The 14,532-nt window shown below is 38.9% G+C and overlaps 1 protein-coding gene across 1 annotated transcript in view; it reads left to right on the forward strand.

Moving 5' to 3' along the window:
• Nucleotides 1-2,240: 2,240 nt before the first annotated feature.
• rab10 (RAB10, member RAS oncogene family) overlaps nt 2,241-14,532 on the forward strand; it is a 16,794-nt gene continuing 4,502 nt past the window's right edge. Inside the window, exons 1-3 of the mRNA XM_005737250.1 lie at nt 2,241-3,004; nt 9,717-9,777; nt 13,218-13,356. Of these exons, the coding sequence (XP_005737307.1) occupies nt 2,878-3,004; nt 9,717-9,777; nt 13,218-13,356 (327 nt within the window). The 5' untranslated portion in view covers nt 2,241-2,877. The remainder of the gene's footprint in view (nt 3,005-9,716; nt 9,778-13,217; nt 13,357-14,532) is intronic.

Here is a 14,532-nt window from a genome sequence, read left to right on the forward strand (position 1 = left end):
TACACAAGAAACGGAGTAATTTCCCACATTCATGACTCCTCTGTTGAAGGGAGAACCCCAGTTTGTATACAACTGTTGTCCCAAAGCAACAAAAATTTAGGGCAAGGAGGAAAAATGTAAAATGAATCATTTTAAGACTCATCTAAGAGCATTCAAATGCAACACATTAGCGCACTCTGCTGGATCAAGTGTGTCGTTAAAAGTCACCTAAGTAGGTCGGGAGGATTCACGTGAGTAGTCTTTCCAGGTGTAATGGAGGAGGTGACGCTGTAGTGTAGGTGATTTCTGAGCGATTCTCTGGGAAACTACCGAAGCTTACATTCAACTACTTCCCCCAACCCCTGTGTTCGCTGACAAAAAGGTGAAAATCTCAGCCACATGGGGAATTCAACACACGGTGGGAAAGCTAATGGACACAAATGACTCAACACCTCACTGAGCACTGAGATGTGTTTAATGTGCCCGGGGAAGCAATAATAAGTAAATGTACTGGACTGATGAAAATAACACAGCGAAAATTCCCCGGCTTAGGTGTCACCTTTTATGAGTCACTCACAGCCAAGGCTTTTTCAAGCTCACCACAGACTATCCAGCTATGTGTGAAGTAAATATCTGGATATGATTGCGGGTAATTTGTATTATTATCTGTATTTTAGAAAATGCTAAGCAGGTAATTTAAAAGTATGGTGCGAAATATCAAGAATTTATGGGTTTCTACTGAAATAAATGAGCTTTCTGAAGTTTATTGTTGGACCAAAATAGGTCAATCAAGTAGTTGTTTCAGCCCCAGTGCACAAAAAAATCAAAGTGCTCCAAGTCAAACAGTTTGAGGCCCGAATCAGCTTGCATATCTTCTTCATATAAGCTACAAAATAAATACGTCCCCAATGGACCGTTTTCTTTTTTTTTAAATCACAGGCAGAAGGAAGAAATTTGAGAGTTGCTGTTCCTGCGAGGCAAACCCCAAAGGCCCCCCGAAAGAATTTCTATGTTGATTTATTAGAGTGAAAAGATTTCCTAACAGTGGAGGAAGAATGCAGTGATTCATTTAGGATTAAAAAAATGTTCTAATTGAGCAAGTGACACATAAAGAAAATATGAGATAAATGATTCCCCATTTCCGGACAGGAAAAATCATGGATCCTGTAACTGTGCAGGCATTCGTGGATTTAAGTAAACACAGCATAACAACGTGTGTATTCACTGGATCACTTAAAGTATATAAGCTTTCATTATAGTCCCTATACTTTATCACTTTAATGAATCACTTTGTGACTTATTGACTGCAGGTTTGAGCATGTGTGTCTTTTCTTAATTTTCCATATAGTGGATAACTCTTTTCTTTCCCGTGGGTGTTTGCCTGGGGAAGATCTGTGGTTGGTTGGCTCATAAAAAGTAAAGGGACCGATGAAGCTTTGTTGACTTTGGTCCACTGCAATGTGGCGAGGAACTTTTAACTCCTGGCTTTTCATCTAGCACCACAATGTGGTCATATTTCAGTTTGTTCAGTACTCTGGTGGCATTGTGACAGCTCTCTGTAGCAGACGGAGAGTTGCTGGAGTGGCAGTATAGACTATTTAGCCCTGTTCAAACTTTCTTTTTCTCAGACTTCTTTTTCTCTCTTCATATCTTTCTTCCTCAGTTTGCATCAAGTCTGTACTTGGCAGTGGAAAGCAGGGCATACTCAGCATTCCTAAGGAGTGTCTGAGAGTCAAACAACTCTGACAGGCGGAAGAAGGAAAGAGTCCCTGTCCTTTCTCACAAACACACAAAGCCAACTCTAAAAGGCCCTACAGCAGTTACGTGTACATGCAGACTGTCTTTCGGTGTGTATACTTATTACAAGACTTTAGAGGATCAGTGACCTTGCACTTCACAGAGCAGAGGATGTGGGAAACGCCCGTAACAAGCACAGAAGAACTTATATATGACATCACTTTGCCTGACTCACAGCTGGGATAGTCACCGCACCAACTGCCAACTTGCCATGAAAGCTGAAACACCCCGGCTACTAGAGATCCGCATGAAACTCGTCGCCATTTTGGGTCACTAGCGGCATTTCACAGTGAGATATGAGCGGCGCTTTGAGCCTAAATGTCAGCGTATGTTACAGAGTAACATTTGTCCTTTCTGTCAGGCTAAGACACGCCCCCTTTTTACCGCTACAATGCCTGCTTGGATAGCCATTCAGATTAGGGCGCTTGAAGGAGCAACAGCTGAAATGGCCAATCAGAGCCGTGAATTTTGACAGAAGGGGCGGGAGTAGGCGTGCCAAAAGGTCTAGGGTGTCGCCGCGGTGGCTCCCATTCGAAGGCGACGGCGGTCGTCTGTATTTCGGTCTAATCTCTACAGAAAAAAAAAGTGAAATTACTTGGAACAGACAGCAGATTCGGCGCACTTTCATGTCTTGATTTTTCCCAGTTTCTTCTCGGTCGAGCTTGTCCCAGGGCTCTGGAATGACGGGGTGTGCCGAGAATCTGAATTAGCTCGCCGTTAGTTTGAAGAAAGAGTGAATCGGGGTAGAGTGCGAGAGAGGAGCCATTTTGTCCCGACTGTGTGGGAGAAAAGAAAGAGTGAAAAAGAGGTATCACACAGAAGGAGATTCTATTTTTGCTCTCATGCTGTAAGGGGGGGTACCACGGTCGGGTTTGGGAATCTAGAACTTCTAGGACGACTCTACAGGCACATTATTTTGGGTGGTGTTTAGCCAACTAGCTTGCCAAAGCTAATCAACAAATCCACAGTTTGTTAACTGTTAACAGCCAAGAGGACAGTTGTTGGTCAGGTTGGCCAAGGAGCTGGCTTTAGACTTCACATAGGCGTACTCTAGGGTATCGTTTTTTGTATCTATCGGGGTGAACACAAACTGATTCTTCAATGGCGAAGAAGACGTACGACTTGCTGTTCAAGCTGCTTCTGATCGGCGACTCGGGCGTGGGGAAGACCTGTGTGCTGTTCCGCTTCTCTGACGACGCCTTCAACACAACCTTCATCTCCACCATAGGTAAGAAGATCACGGGCGTTTTAACAGGTGATTTCGTTGACCCTTCTTGCATCCACCGGAGGTAGTGTGACAGCTGTGAGGCTCGCCTGCCTCTACCCTGCAGCTGGAGGTTGTATGCAGGACGGATTTGTTGGCGGCTAGTGTGCTATGAGCATGCAGCAGCTCTCTAGGGCCTGTACAGGTTAGCTGGAAAGCTAGTTGCGCAGCCTTTATGAGCTCTTACTAAACCATCACTTGCTCATAAACGATTGCGACGTTAATAACAAAACGCTATCATTATATCTTGGTTTGGTTTAACTGGGCAGCAACAATTATAGCCCGTTAAGTCTCCAAATTTGCTGTCAGTTTACTTGACCCAGCGGCTAAGAAGCTAGCAAGGCTAGTAGCACCACAGGGCCGTGCTGCACTAGAAAAATCGCCTGAGCATTTAAGTGACAGGTGTTTACTTCTCAGTATCAGCCTATATAGGTTTATTGCACAGTCCTTGTCAGGAATTACACGTTAAAGGCAACAACTGTATGAGTGTTTTGATTTGAAGCAACAAAAAATACTTGATTGTAAAAGCAAAATTTTACTTGATTATCACAAGTTGAAGGAGTGATTATTCACGGGTTCATGGTTTCATGGATATCAGAATCAGAAAGACGTTATTTATCCCCAAGGGGTAAATAAGATACAACAGAGCAGCATGACGTTGAAGATAAGGACAGGGTTCATGCTTCAGATTGTTGTCACCGCTAATAGTAATGGAGGTGAAGCTGTTTAAGCGACTTTGATATTCTAGCATTGGGAACTTGATTATATGATGTAAGAAATTAACTTTTTAGGTGAAAACTTTGACTATAGTGAATCTAATTGTATAAAAGCAGCTGAAAATTGCATTTTCTTTCTAAAATTAGAAGCGCTTATAGTTTGTATTCTAAGTACTTGAGTAAATACTGTATACTTATTTACTTTGCTCAAGTGCGCCAGTGAGAACCATTAAACAATTCATCATGATGGCATCATCATCCCCTCCCCATCCGTCCTATTCACGCATGCGCCAAACATCACGCTCACATGAGTCAAGTGTCAAACTATGTCAAGTCCCTGCATAACCCAAGTGAAGGCTCCATTTACTCCTCTTGCTTAAGATTAGTGATGAGTAATAATGTAATATAAAACGTGCTTTGCTTGACTGCAATGTGCTGGTGTTATGTGCTCAATTCATGGACTGAGCTTTCTTCTGAAGCCGTGCTCTTTGTCACTACATAGCCGAAAGCACACAACTGGAAAGGGAAAATGTATTCTCACTGGCATCCAGGCTAGATTAGATTTGTTCAGCTAGAGCACTGACCTGTCACTTTGTTGTAACTCTTCATGTCACATGTACTCGTTTTATTGTTTTTGTCATTCCTTTAGTTTTGCTTTGACTTGCAGGGTGTTTGTTTTATTACACCCCATGTTGTTTCTCAGCATGCAGTCAATTAGATTTAGGCCTATGTGTTTTATTTGAGTCAAAGCCACCACATCAGATCTGTGTCACTTAAGGGAAGAAATGTGTAGTGTTAGTTGGAAGAAGGGGGAAATTGGTCCAGACTAACAGGTTCTTCAGCACGTAGAGATCGGTAGTGACCTACGTGCTTTCCTGGCAAGATGGGTTGTAAGTCAGTACTTTTATGTTTTTAAATCAGCTACAGGTGCTTTATTTGCTTTGTTAAATATATTCTATATACTCTGTGTACTCTCCTCCATGTGAAGCAGCTGAGGATAATGTGTTAAAATGGTGCTGGAGGTATTCACACCGTAAACACAGGGGATTTTCCTCCAAATTAAAAATAAATGTGGTATCATCATCCAGACTAAAAATCAACAGGGTTGGAATGAAAGTACCGTTCAGTTTATTTATGTGGTGTTTCTTTTACTCAAGCATAAAATACATATTTGTTTATCAAATGGCCATAACTAAATGGGAATGTAAATACAGACTTGATGCTTTAACTGTGTGCAGATGTAGTCATCGCCCCTAAAGGTCCCTTTTGAGGCAGGAAACCCCGAAACATACCCAGTTTCTGTGTAGTCCATAAAAACAGAGTAGCGTTATCTGGCACAGCTTCACCTACTTCTAAGGTGCATGGATAAGAACAAAAAGTCAGAATGTGTTGTCACTCATGAAGGTCTAAGTTCACAAGCCAAAATGCATCAGTCAGATAATAAAGTAGTTCTGTATATTGCAAGTGTTGCTGGAGCTTTAACCTCTCTGTGTAGTTACGTGGGAACAAACTATGTTGGTTATGAAGGTATTTAAAGTATCAACGTGATCAGTCACAAGTGCTTGAAAAGAAAGTGTTGACAACACTCACTGTGGTCAGTTTAGTTTAGGAAGTGATCGTTTTAGAGTGTTCAGTTTGTTATGATCTGTCAACTTGAAACCTAAGAAGAAATACTTGGAAATCAAGGAACAGAAATGATCTCAAGTTGTTGTTATTTTTTTGCTGGCTCCTTTGTAGAGTGTCCTCTATAAAACTGCAGCATAGTTCGTGCACTTGAAAGCTCCTGGCTCGTCTCTTGTCTTTGTTCTACATCTGTATTCAAAACAAAGCCGCGTGCAATGTGATAAGCTGTAAAAATTGTATGTAGAACATGTCATCTTTCTCCAGTCACGTAATCTGTACGTAGATTGGTGTATATGGTTACCAAAGCAAATCTGTAAAACTATACTTTTAAGATTATTTCAATTAGTACAGTTAATAATGTTCTAGCGAATCGTATAATTACAAGATACCAATAACTTGTATGTAAAGGTTGAATACATACTGGATACTGTAAAAAATACTGTATTTTTAAGCTTAGAAACCCAGACAGTGAAAAAAAAAAGGTGGGGGGTTTTGTGTTTAAAAAAAGGCACACAAAAAAGGGGGGGAAAAAGATAAATCAGTGCTAAGACAGTTAAAAGAAGACAATGGTAGATGGATACCTTTATTTTTAAATAAATAAATACATAAATCTTGTCTTGTCTGCAGTGATCCATCAAAACTGTGCAGTATAAATGTCTCTGGAATATATATCTATGTAGGCACATTTATACATATCTAATCCAACAAAGACTTGCAAATGTTTAAAGAGTAGGTGTGTAACCAAAACAATGGTTCAGTCTGTGCCTCGGGTTTTATAAGGAAGGTATGAACAACAAGGAAAACACAATCACTTGAACAAAAATGAAACTGTATTATTCGATTTAGACTCTGTTATTTGCAATTCACTCATCACCTGAACAATCGGTACTGCTTTCACCAGACTAGTATGCTTTATCAGTTTCACATGGATATCACAGTACAGAAAGCCACAATATTAAATTGTGGATGTTTGTATATGATTTCAGTCTCATTTTCAGAACTGTCATGCCTCTAGTCAAGAGGCTAGGTTTGAACATGAAAATGGGGTCCAATGAAACCACTAGCATGTGATAACCCTGCCACAACTGTGAGTGGTTTGAGGTTGGGGATGAGCTTATCAAGCAGAAATACTTTTCAGTATTCACTAGAAACTGTCAGTCTCTTGCTCAGGACCAGTGCCACTGTGGCAGACCTGACATGCTAGCTTTACCTGGTGGCTTATGCACCGCACCCAATTCTTGAAGAAGTTTTACACATTTTTTTTTCCTTTTTTTCTCCTTGTACAATATCATCTATTCTCACTGTGCCACACATACTTTACCAGCCTGACCTGTGGTTGTCAGTAGTGCATTCTTCTGTTTTTGTTGTTTAAGTGGTTGGTGGGAGACAACTTTACATTAGATCCACAGCTTTTAACCTATCAGACCGTGGTCAAAAACTATTGAAGGATCTAGTCACCAGGATGTTACTCTCTAGTTTTGGACTTAGTGTTTTGAAGCTTTGTGTTAGTGTTTTGGCTGCCACCATGTTGTTCTTTTAGAACCAGGAGTTAATTAGTTTGATAGCTCAGTTACCTAACATATCAGCTAATGCCTAGCAAGCTTGGTTGGAAAGCTACATGTGTTAACTGTACCTGTGCAACATCTCATTAGCACAAAGAAACAGGCTAATTAAATACTAGAATTTGATTTCTCGCAATCTTTGAAAAATAGTGATGTTTATTTATTTATTTATTTTTTAAACCGTATCACTACATTAAGCAACAGATAAAATGGCCTTTCATTTGAGATAATGCTTACAAGATATGCTTCTGTCATGAGGTTGACAGAAGCTTTCCCAGAGTAGCTTTATATATAACATCCCAGAGAAGCCATAAAATTTCTCTCGGTTACATTTAGGAAATCCTCCACAAAAGGGGGCCAGATTTACTAGTTAATAAACACCTAAACTAAAAAGCTGAAAGGAACAAAACTCCCAACGGCAGAAGCAGGACATGAAACAGGAATGTGTTCTTCCTGTGACACAGGACTCATACCATTGGAGACACAGATTCACAGCTGTTTCTCAAAATACCCCCTCTGGAAACCCCCCCACCCCCCCCACCCTGCTCTCATCCATCTTTTATTCCTGCTTCCAGCCCGTCTCTCAGCCCCTCTCCCTTACAGATTACACTTATTAAGTGAGTGAATATGCATAGTATCGACTGAAATCTTTTTCCATTTAATGAATTTTGCACGGAAACTGGCAGAAGCAGACAGTGGCTTTCATACTTGTGGAAGGAATGGTTCCTCTGGTATTAAGAAGAAAGCCGACTATAAACTGCTTGCATCCAGCTCAACATTCACATCTCATGGAAAGTGTCATTCTTTACGGGATGGGTATAACTGTTTTTCCACTGATTGGATAAATGATCCGTGATTGCACAATGCGCATAACTTGTTTCTTTCTCTTTTTTTTTCCCGTCACAGAGTAAAAAGAGTGAACCTCTGCGTTTACTCTCCTCAATAGTAACACGTCATCCCTGTTGAGGCTGACTTCAAGAGCTTAACTTTTGTTGTGTAGAAAACTCTCCCTCTTTTACCAGCGTTAAATCCTAGCTTTTCTTTCTGTCCAACTGTATCTTTCTCTCCATGGGATGTGCATAATATTTTGTGACTCAGGCTTTGGCAGGCAGTTTCCTCATTATTCTATAAACTTGCCCCACCTAGAGCACAGCTGTTTCTTGGACTTTTTAACCAACCACAACGTCTGACCAAGAGCAGAACTGACAGCTCGGTGTTTAGCAGGAAAACGCCACTTGTTGGCTAAAAATGAAACTGATGAGTCACCTACCCTTCACATTTAAAGTATAAGAGGATAATAATCTAGTGTGTTTTACTTTCAAGTGGGAAGTTGATGGTTGAATTGCCTTCTTATGTTTTCTAGCTTTTTCAAAGAGAAAGAAGTTAGTGGTTTGAGTCAAAAAAATCCCCTACTTTTATTTAGTTCATTATAGTTTTGAAATGCAGAAATCCTACATATGCCCAGGTGAGGGGTTTAACAGTTACTGTAATATCATGAGTCATTGGCTGTTTGTTGTAGCACAGATTTAAAAGGACATAAATAGGTTATACTAAGTGAAAGAAAAACATGAGGGAAGTTGGCCCCCTGTTTAATAAGTAACCCCTCTACCCTTAACTGTAGCTCTACACCCTTTTTTCCCAAATGATAAAATTCAAATTCCATTGAATGTGAAAAAGAAGCTTCAGTAACTTTCCACTGCTTGACAGTTATTTGTAAATCTTGAAAACATCGACATTGGAAAGATTGCACACTGCAGCACCACAAAACTTCTCCCCCGAGTTCAATCTCCAACCAAAAAGGAAAAAAACAACTTTAGGCTGAAACCTCAGATATTACAAAAACACTTAAAGCACTAGTTTAAGAAAAAATCTTATTTGAGACCACCGAAGTTTTACAGTTGTGAGAGTAGTGCCTGAGAGCATGTGAGGGTCCTCCTGGGTTCAAGTGACGTAAATTTGATAATCAAAGCAAAAATATGGTTCAGTTTTCACTTAACTATGGACTTTGGTAGCAGTGCATTCATCTTATATTTTAGTTTTTAACGGTGAATGGCAAATATCCTGTAGGTGTTACCGTAGTAATAGTAGCCAAAAGGTGACAATTAAACAAACAAAACAGAAAATATAATGTTTTAAGATGAGAAACAGTACCAGTAAGTACAGTTATTCCACATATGGTTAAAGCAGTATGATGAGCCTGTGTTTGCTTACTTATCATAAATTTATAGAAATTTTTCTTTTTTTTTCTATTTCATAATGCAAAATGTAAAAAAACAACCCCGGTGACTGTCCTTCGAGGGGAAGCCCGAAACCTTTTTGGGGTGCACCAGAGTACAAGTTCAGTATTTACTGGCTCTTATGGTCTAGTGCGCTTTAGTTGTAGTAGCTTTATTTTTCAACCTTGTTAGGATCAAATGCACTACAAGGTGCAACCTATATGTATGTTATATATATTAAAAAAATACTCACAGCTGTCTGAAAACAAGTATAATTTTGACCTCAGTGACCTGGTTTGTGTGCACCCGTTGTTGCCCAGCTGCTGATTCCAGCTGTCTGCTGAGAATGACACTGCAGAATCAGGAAGAGATAATGCTATTGTTTCTATGATGGCTACAGTTGTTGCTAAACTGCTGCCGTTGATTTATCTGTTTCTGACCTTCACTTTCTCTTTGTCACAGTGCTGGAGCCGTTCATCTCTCTTCTTATTCACGACAGCTTATGTTCTACAACTGATGGATATTGGTTAAGCTGACATGTTTGTTTTTTGTTTTGCAGGAATAGACTTCAAGATCAAAACTGTTGAATTACAAGGAAAGAAGATAAAACTACAGATCTGGTGAGTCAGTTATAGATGTGAGTTTTTGTTTGCATGCCAGTGTTGTGGAGATACGAAAAACACACCAAGCTTGTGAGAATCGTGTTTCAGCGTAGCCTCTTTTGTGAATCATTATGTCATAATGAAACATCTGTTTGACATACCTCCCTTAAGCACTGAAATATGCAGGAACAGGAAATGATCATCGTTGTCTGTACCAGATGAGTAATTATTTCTTCTTTCTTTTTTTTCCCACATGAGTAGCGCCCATTGAGTAACGCCCAAATGCTCAAGGAATGCATAAATCTTCATATTTTGGAGCCTTAAATTGGTTAAGTTTGGCAAAAATTGATTAGATTTGAATTACAAATTGTCTCTAAGTATTACGGAGAGAAACAGGATGAATTAAAAGAAAAAATGCATTTGTACAGCAGATTGTCCATAGTATTTGGTCTAATTCTTATGAGTCTATAGGATGAAAGCATTTGGGATTGGTTAAAAAAACAAATACTGTTCTGTTAATTTTCCTGTGGAATCCTTTTTCTGACTTGGAAATTAAAAAAAAAAAAAATCCCATAATTAGCTTAATTTGCAAATTGAAGTTGTTGGAGAATCAAGTTCAAGTAATGAAGATATGAAGATAAAAAATGATTAATGTAAGAGAAAGGCATTATTTGTGCTTTTGTAATGAACAGAGTTGCAACTAAAGGTTTTGGTAGTCCAGTTGAGGCAGTCTTTTTTTTAGGAATGACAGTTCAAGAAGAAATTAACTATAGTAACCAGAATAAAAAGATATGAGACATGAGCAGTTTGGTTTGAAGCTACAAGATGACAAAGAGCCTGTTATTTAAAGGTGACTGATAATGGTGAACGATATGGACATTTTTTTTAGTAACATTGAAAATAAATGAATCAGAGCTTTGTGATGCATAACCTGAAGTAGAAAACATGATAACTACAAAGGTACAAATACATTGTAGCACAATACAAGAAGACAGTTTCAGGTCAATACAGAACCTGTAACAGATATTGCGCTTCTCTGAATACAGTCCGTTCATTCAAAGATAATCTTTTCATGTTATCTCAGAGACGGACACCTGCACAGCCACACCCACTGTTACTCTAGAAAACAAGCACAATGGACAAAAACGTTATTTTGAGTAACTTGTCAGCTTAGGTTCTTGGGATCTTGCAATTGGGAAGTTGAAATCTACTGTCTGGAAATGTAAGTTAAACAGCTGAAATATTAAAAACAAACTATAATAAAAAAAACTCAAATTATTGAGGTAGTACAGAGAAATTTGATTTGCCACTGGAAGGTGAAACTCTAATTGAATGAAACCATAAATGCAGTACTGAATAGGGGACAAACAATAGTGGGCAAATATTTAATAAAGAAGCTGATTACTGTCAAATTAATGATCGTACTTCGTATTCTTAAACTCAGTGGTTGAAGACATTACTTTATTCATTGTCAGGATATGTTTTAATTTCTTGAGCAAAGCTTTTGCCCAAAGAAAGGACAAAGAAAGGACAATAGACGGACAATTGAAGAGTAAAAATATGTCTTTCATTATTAAAATGCATCATTTTACTTTTTGGTATTTGGTTGTTAATAAGTGGATAGCGATGAGTGAGTATGAAGTCATGAAAGATATCTTGCAAGACTTTAATAACTTGCACATGCATAAAATTTGTGTCAGATCACGTGCATTTCGGGCTCAGATCAGATTTTCCCTTCATCCTGTCCAAGCACATTGTAAGTAAGTAAGTAAACTTTATTTATTAAGCGCTTTTCGCAGACAGGCAATCACAAAGCGCTGTACACAAATATTGTGTCTTGATTAACACTCGTATCTAGTTAAACACCCTCTTTAAGTGTAGCTCTGATTTGCTTTGGTGCCTGGTGCTCCTGGGCTTCCTCTCTTTCCCTTGTCAGCGGTGATAGATGGATGTTGGCAGAGTTTCCACAGAAAGCAAGAAGTGACTGCTGAGGCTGATGCTAGTGCAGACATGCGAGGAAACCTGCAGTGGATTTAAATGTATTTGTACCTGGGTCAACCCGCCTGCTACAGCTTTGCAGTTTGTTTTTTTTCCAAGCAGTGTTAAAATTAAATAACATTGTTCCTGTAGGCCTTAAAGCAGTATCTTTTTTTCTTCTTCTTCTTTTTCTTTTTGTCTCTGCGTCGAGTTTGAAGTGTGCATTAACTAAATATTTTATCATCGAAGTCAGCCTCTGTTGGTGACCAAAAGAATAGCCTCACATAAGCAGGTTCACATGTCTGGCACGCCTTCTACTGAACTGTAACTGGGACAAATAATGAAGTTTTTACGGTTAAGAAGACTGACATAAATAAGTGGCACAAATTCATTTTTAATGCTACATAATAAAGTGCTAATTATCTTTAATCACTCTATATGTGGGGCTTTCTTCAAATCGTATTCAACTAAATGTTTAAATACTCACTTGTCTTGATTGTTTGACTTTGCTGCGTTTATGAGCTGAGCAGCACACATACATTAAAATATTCCTTTAGCTTAAAACAGTGAAATTTATATTACTGGCTGATGTGGAAAAACTTTTTATGTTGATGAAACACAGCTGTTGCAGATGGTTTGCTAGATGAGAGGCTGCTTCTTCATCACACTTTCTTGGTTTAAATTGCTGTCATGTTTTTAACCTAGTCTAGCTCATAATCCAGTAACCTCAATGGTTTGGATCGTACTGTTTCAGTTTTGCATTTAGGACCTTTATATTTGTATGGCAGCAATGAGGTATTCAACATTTTAGATAGCTGCTGTTCTAAATTGTAGGCATATCTACAAACTTTATGGCTGATTATTTTAACTTAATCACTAAGAATCTTCTCACAGACACATACATAGGGAGAGTCTGGTCTCAATGCTTCCCACAACAGACTGACTGATGTCACTGAAAAAATCATAATTACTGTTTTGGTCAAAATTGACATAACAATGAATAAACTTTTCAAATGTTATACAACCTTTTTTTTTTTTTTTTTTTCCTCTCATCAAAAAAATGTTTGGACCTTCCCTCTGGAACTGTATTGTTGGTGAATTTTAGCCCCACATTACAAGCCCAAGGATCAGTCGCTCAAAGTGTCACTCTTCCTCTTAGGGTTCAGCTTCTCTTAACTAACAAATGTCTTGATTGTCTTTAATCTTATTTGGAGGGATTTTCTTAAATCAGCTTCCTCAGTCTAACAGTAACTCAAAGAAAGAGTCTTCACTGAGTTTGGACTCTTCAGAGTTATTTGCTTATTTACTCTTCTGTTTTGAACAAAGCATTTGTAGCTGATAAATGTGTGAAATCTCAGCGTATTATGAAGAAATTTAAGCAATTCTTTGGTCAAATTTTATTTGTGAAGCACCTTTCATGCAGGTCACTGCAGTTCAAACCCAAGAAAACGCATGCAAATAAAAACATGTTCTCTGTGCAGGGACACAGCAGGGCAGGAACGGTTCCACACCATCACCACCTCCTACTACAGAGGAGCCATGGGCATCATGCTGGTCTATGACATCACCAACGCCAAGAGCTTCGAAAACATCAGCAAATGGCTGCGCAACATTGATGAGGTGAGGCAAATAAACACCAACACAAAGTATCCAAACTCTGTATCATTTTTATTGTTATGGAATGAATCGTTGACACTGATTTTGCATTTATTTCTTTATGTCTTTGGAACAAAAACATGGCGATAAACACTTCACGGGAATGCGGCCAACATGACTAACGGGCTAGTTAAACTGTGTGCAGCGAGCTGTGGAACAGGAGTGTGTGACTAAAATGAATCAGATGAGCCAGTTGTCTGTATGCATCTGTCTCACTGCAGAAGTAGTTGTACAGTTTTACCAAGCAGTACCACAAACAGTCTGACACAACAAGGGCGGGTTTACTTGTTTCAGCCTGTTTTTAACATTATAAAAGCTGAGTAACAGTGAACACATTCAAGGTGAGACAGCTGTAACGTCTTGTTAAGACCACTGGCTGAATAAAAGATGGCTGTATCTGCTGTGAAACCCCGAGCTGATCATTGCCAATGCCATCTTAGTGTTTTGAAACCTGACATGCTGTTACTGAGGTCACAGAGAAGAGGAGCTGAGGGCTATTTTTCCTATAAACTTCTATGTAACCTGAAGTGCTGTTGGAACCACAGGAGTTTCCACCTGCTGGTTATTGAAAAGCGTGCAGGTTTCAGCAGTCTGATTTTTCAGATCTTGATGTTGTGTCCGTCTTTTATGCCGTGTATGGTTAACGGTCTGATTATGGCCTGACTCAGATGACGTTGGGTGTTGCTTTGTGCTGGGAACAAAAACTGGAATCGGGTGCTTGTTTTGTCATCTAGTGGTTTTTGTGGTGATCACAAGCTTATGCCTCATTCCCAGTGACCTTCTCACATGTTGTGATGTAGAGCAGGGCGATATGACCAAAAATATTTATCACGATATACATTTGAAAATCTGCAATAACGATATAATTGACACTAGACAAAATACTTTGCAACTCCTGAACTTTATTAGTGCAAAAAAAAAAAAATCAATGTATTTTCACTTAAACAAGCAGCTGTTTTTTATGTGCATTAAAGTTATATAAAAAATTAACAGTGCAAATGCAAATTCCTTGCTGACAGTTTAACCAAAAGGCATTTCCAGTGGATGGAATTTTTTTTAAGTATCACATTTTGAGCCAAGACAAAGCCTGATCAGGTGCATCCAACTTTAATCCAGCCCCTTCAAGATCTTTCACAGTGG

Source organism: Pundamilia nyererei, unplaced genomic scaffold (assembly GCF_000239375.1).
Source record: "Pundamilia nyererei isolate P.nyererei 1_Seehausen unplaced genomic scaffold, PunNye1.0 scaffold00074, whole genome shotgun sequence".
Lineage (NCBI taxonomy): Eukaryota > Metazoa > Chordata > Actinopteri > Cichliformes > Cichlidae > Pundamilia > Pundamilia nyererei.